The sequence below is a fragment of the Neophocaena asiaeorientalis genome, unplaced genomic scaffold (assembly GCF_003031525.2).
Source record: "Neophocaena asiaeorientalis asiaeorientalis breed wild unplaced genomic scaffold, Neophocaena_asiaeorientalis_V1.1 scaffold815, whole genome shotgun sequence".
Classification (NCBI taxonomy): Eukaryota; Metazoa; Chordata; class Mammalia; order Artiodactyla; family Phocoenidae; genus Neophocaena; species Neophocaena asiaeorientalis.
Genome location: NW_020172682.1, coordinates 45,742 through 50,304, shown reverse-complemented (window position 1 = coordinate 50,304; position 4,563 = coordinate 45,742). Strand labels below are relative to the sequence as shown.

The 4,563-nt window shown below is 67.6% G+C and overlaps 3 protein-coding genes across 3 annotated transcripts in view; 1 reads left to right on the top strand and 2 right to left on the bottom strand.

Annotated features, from left to right (window-relative positions):
• LENG8 (leukocyte receptor cluster member 8) overlaps nucleotides 1-701 on the top strand; it is a 10,620-nt gene extending 9,919 nt beyond the window's left edge. The window contains exon 15 of the mRNA XM_024739785.1: nucleotides 187-701. Within this exon, the coding sequence (XP_024595553.1) occupies nucleotides 187-349 (163 nt within the window). The 3' untranslated portion in view covers nucleotides 350-701. The remainder of the gene's footprint in view (nucleotides 1-186) is intronic.
• Nucleotides 702-1,272: 571 nt separating this feature from the next.
• LENG9 (leukocyte receptor cluster member 9) lies at nucleotides 1,273-4,246 on the bottom strand. The gene is made up of 2 exons (XM_024739786.1): nucleotides 3,483-4,246; nucleotides 1,273-3,278 (listed from the first exon to the last, which is right to left on the bottom strand). Exon 2 carries the CDS (start codon nucleotides 3,216-3,218, stop codon nucleotides 1,512-1,514), a length of 1,707 nt encoding a protein of 568 aa, XP_024595554.1. The 5' UTR covers nucleotides 3,219-3,278; nucleotides 3,483-4,246; the 3' UTR covers nucleotides 1,273-1,511.
• A 37-nt stretch (nucleotides 4,247-4,283) lies between these two features.
• Nucleotides 4,284-4,563, bottom strand: part of CDC42EP5 (CDC42 effector protein 5) — a 4,564-nt gene continuing 4,284 nt past the window's right edge. Inside the window, 1 exon segment of the mRNA XM_024739791.1 lies at nucleotides 4,284-4,563. This exon segment is cut by the window's right edge and continues 36 nt beyond it. Within this exon segment, the coding sequence (XP_024595559.1) occupies nucleotides 4,345-4,563 (219 nt within the window). The 3' untranslated portion in view covers nucleotides 4,284-4,344.

Here is a 4,563-nt window from a genome sequence, read left to right as displayed (position 1 = left end):
GGTGGGGCCCCCCCCCCCCCCGGGCCCCCCCGAGCCCCTGAGGGGGGAGGCTGGGGCTGGGGAGGGGCCAGCAGGTGACATGCTGAGGAAACCTTTGGGTGCCCCAAAGGGGGCGCCCACTTCTTGCTCGTGGGGCCCCCCCGTGCCCGCCGCCCGCCTCATCGCGTTCTCCTCTTGTCTCCGTAGCTTCCGCCCTGCGCTGCCAGTCTCCTACCTGCAGGCCGAGCTGGCCTTCGAGGGTGAGGCCGCCTGCCGGGCCTTCCTGGAGCCCCTGGGCCTGGCCTACACGGGCCCGGACAACTCCAGCGTCGACTGCCGCCTCAGCCTGGCGCAGCTGCCGGCCTTCTGAGCACCAGCACCGCCGGGGGTGGGGGGCAGGGCTGCAGCCCCCCAGCGCCGCCTCGGCGGGTTTTGTTTTTGAGCCGTGGACTTGGGTTGTAAATTAATTTGCGGGGAGTGGGCTCCAGGGAGAGCCACCAGCCCGGCCCCCATTTCCCACCGGGGAGTCTGTACAGAGATTTTTCTACATTTTTATTTTTGCCTCTGAGGGATGGGATTGGGGGAGGGGGGACAGCGGAGGGTTGGGGGCATAGTCTGTAGGGTCGTCTGTGTCCACCTTGCACCTCCACTAATGCTGTCTCAGTGTTTTTTCTCTCTCTCTCTCGAGCTTGTACTCCGGTAGCGACCCGGCACCCTGGCCCATCCCATGCCAGGGGGGCCAGTGGAAGAAGACAGGCCGCTCCGCCCGTGCCCGCCTGCGGCAGGGGCACCAGCACACCAGCCCGCTGCCCGCCGCCTCATCTGCCTCACCACAGACTCTTGTTGCCCAGCCCTCCGGGGCCTCAGTGTTTGGGGCGAGGGGAGCCGCGTAGACTGTGCCCTGCCCGCGGCCCCCGACCCCAGAAACGCCAACGCCTCGCCACCGCCAGATCCACACTGCCAGCCTGCACTGAGGACTCCGGAGGCCATCGCGGGACCTCGCCGGCCGGGCTGCCTCGTCTGCAGTTGTATTAAGTTGTCTCCGTGTCCCTTCCCCTCTCCACCCCAATGTTTCTTCTGGTTTTTCCCCCTTTTCCCTCCCGCCGCCTCCTGCTCCCGCTCTCCCTTGGTTCAGCACAGGTAAAACGGTTACCCTCCCTCCCCGCCTCATGGATCACCAGCTCACGTCATGTTTCCTTCTCTTTTCTTTTTGTGTGTGTTTATTTAAGTTATTTTTTCTTCCTCCCCTTTTCTTTTCCGTCCTCCCTCCCTCTTCTGCCATGTAACTGGAGGATGTGCAATGAGTTTGCAAACAGCTGGACTGTCAGGCTGCTTTTTTTCCAGATGTTCCTCCTTTGCCTCCCCTCCCCCTCCTCTCCCCCTCCCCTTTCCTTCCTTCATTCTTTCCTTGGAGCACTGAGCACCATTTGGAAGCTTGAGAGAAACCAAAATTAAAGAGAGAGAGAGAACGCGTGCACGCTTTGTCCTTCTGCCCCGGGCTGGATTGCCTCTGGGTGTCTGGGTCCTGGCCTTTATTTCTTTTGGCGTTGAGATACCAGGGGGATCTCTGCCACGGCCTGGTAGGTGCCCCCTGACCTCCCCACGCGGCACAGCCAGAGTTTCCCCAGAGGCTGGCTCCCCAGCTCCTGCCTTGGGCTGAACCCAGGCTTGGGGAGGCCGACTTGGGAACCCTGGGGCACCTTGGCCAGGGTGAGGTGGGGGTGTAGCCCCCTGCAGGGCTGCAGCACTCTCAGCCCCTCGGCCTCCAGCCTCTGGCTGAGCACTTGGGCCATGTCCTCCAAAGGGGGGTCGGGGGGAGCACAGAGCACACGAGAGCCCAGGGACACCAGGCGCCTAAACCTCAGCCTCTGAGGAACCTGAAGCCCGGGGTCCGAGAGCACGCCTCTGAGTGCCTCGACCGCAGCCGCCATCTCCCCGGGGCCCGCCAGCCTCAGCAGGGCCACTGTCAGGTGCAGGGCCTGAGCAGGCACTGTGAACGCCGCGCAAGCTGGTGCATTTCGTACCAGATCTTCTTGGACCTTAGCCACCCCGGCCTGCAGCTCAGCCTCTGTCACCATGAGGGACACGAAGTGCGTGGGGCGGGGCCGGCGAGGGCCCACGGCCCCGGCTGCTCCACCGTCCACGGGCCAGACCCCGGGACCCCACTCCACTTCCGTCTCAGAGAGGCCTTCCGAGGGCCTTCCCGGGGCTACCACAGCCGGCAGCTTCCCACCCAGGGGCTCCAGGTCCCTGGCGGCGGCTAGCTTCAGCGCCCTTCTTGGCTGCATCCACGGGGAACCTTGGCCTCCAGGGCCGCCCAACTCCGGCTCCTGGGTCCTCGATAACGTCCCTGCCAACGCCAGGCGCCCAGCTTCGGGGCCTCCGCCATCCGGGGCCAAGGTGGCTCGGAGTCCCGTCCAAGCTGGCTGTACGCTCCCTCCCGCACCGGTGCCAAGACGGGTCGCAGCTACACCGTCCTGTGCGCCTCCGGCCTCGGCCGTGTCCCCACCGCTGAGCGCACCTCCGGCCCCGTACGCGTCCTCGCCGTCACACTCGTCCCCGGTCCCGGACCCATGCACGTCCCCGCCCCTGTCTCCGCCGTCGTGCGCGCCCCCGGTCCCGTGCGCGTCCACGCCGTCGCTCTCACCTCCGGCTCCGTGCACGTGCTCGCCGTCGCTCGCATGCCCGGTCTGGTGCGCGTCCTCGCCGTCGCCCTCCTCTCCGACACCGTGCGCGTCCCCGCCGTCGAGCGCGTCCAGGATGGTGGACCCGCGGCCCGCAGCCAAGCCCGAGCCGAAGACAAGGTCCGTACGCGAGGCGCGGTCCCACACCAGACGGCCGCGGAAGCGGAAGTAGCGCACCCGGTGCTGCGGCACGGCCAGAACGCCCGGCCCGAGCGCCGCCAGAGGCTCGTCCCAGCAGAAGGAAAGGAAGGGCTTCTCGCGCGCGCCCAGGAAGCAGTCGACGTAGCCCACGGAGAAGTCGGCCGGGTCGAGGCGCGGGTCCCAGCGGATGCGCTGGATGACAGCCGCAGCCGTGCGCAGCGGCGGCTTCTTGGCTTTGGCCTCTGCTTCGGGCTCGCCTCTAGGCTGCGGCGGCGCCGGCGCCCCGGGGTGGGGCTGGCGGCAGCGGGCACCGAAGCGGCAGCGGCCCTCCAAGAAGAAGCGGCAGGCCGGCGGCGGCGCGGGTTCCGCGCTGGGGGCCCCCACGGGCGGCTCCGTCCCTCCGGCCGCCGCCATGGGAGTGGGGTGCGGCTGGCGCGCTCGCCCCGCTCAGGTCGTTCCGCACCTGGGTCAGTCCTGCCGGCACGGGCGCCAGGCACCGCTGTGACGTCACGGGCGAGGCTCAGGCCCCGCCCCGACCTGGAAAGCACCTTGCGCGTGGGACGACCCTCCGCGGTGCCCTGGGGGCGCCTGACCCTCGCAGCCAAGCGGTTTTTATCTGTGGCTCCGGCCCCAACCCAATAATTTACATATGCGGCCCCGCCCCCACAATCCAAATACCTTGTAGGTGCGGCCCCGCCTCTTCTGGCCCCTTAGCGAGCTTGGCTCCGCTACCTAATGATTTACAAGTGCGGCCCCGCCACTCTTGCTCCTTAGAGAAGCTGGCCCCGTCCCTAGTCCAGTGCTTTAATGATGCGGCCCCGCGCTCTCTTGGCCCCCGACGAGCTGGGCTCGTACACCCCGCACGCCTAATGATTTGCATGTGCTGTCACGCCCCTCCGGGCACTTGTTGGGCCGCGCCCTCCGCGGGACAACCGGACGCCTGTAGGCTCAGAACGAACTTCGTAGCCCGGATTTGGGACGCAACTGTCGCCCTCAGGATGACACAACTTTGGGGCGTCCCTTTTCTACGGGGACCACGCCTCTTCCCGGCCACTTTTCCTGTGCGGCCGCTCCCGGGGTAAAGGACAGCTCGCCTGGGCTGGGTCCACCTGAGACGCGGAGCTCACGGGGTCACAGCCGTCGGCCGGCCCGAGGCAGCGAGGCAGGCCGAGCCCGGGACCGCGTCCGGCTGGCGGCGGCGGCGGCGGCGCCGCGCAGCCAACACTGCTGAAAAAACCAGGCCGTGGGAGCGGCCACTTCGGAACCCCGCCCCTGGGAGGGGCACCGCCCAGCCACGCCCCTGGCTCTCTTAAAGGGGCCGCATCCCATTACACCGGGTTAATCCTGAGACCTCCACCCACCTGGCTGGGACCGGAACCCCACGTGACACACCTAGCTCTTAAGGCGCCAGGACCCCATCACCCTTCCCCGTCCCCCCTTCCCACATGCAAAGTAAACAGACAAAACCCGGGGCACAGACCTTGTCGGTTTATGTATAAAGTGGGGAGCTGGACGGTAAGGGCGCAGGGAATGGGGGTGCCTACAGGCCGATGACGTCGTCCAGCTCGAGGTCCGCGTTGGGGAGGCAACGGGCCCTAGGGTGCTGCGCCCCGGGGCCGGGGTCCACGTCGGGCTTGGCGGCGGCGGCGCCCGGGCGTTCCGCGTCCATGACGCCCAGCACTGCGTCCAGCATGGAGGGGCCCAAATCCAGGTGGAAGGACAGCAGCGGGTCGGCGGGTGCTGGCGCGCGGAGGGCGGG

Excerpts from the sequence above, each read along its gene's own strand:
- LENG9 (XM_024739786.1), bottom strand. The coding sequence starts at position 3,218 with ATGGCGGCGGCCGGAGGGACGGAGCCGCCCGTGGGGGCCCCCAGCGCG.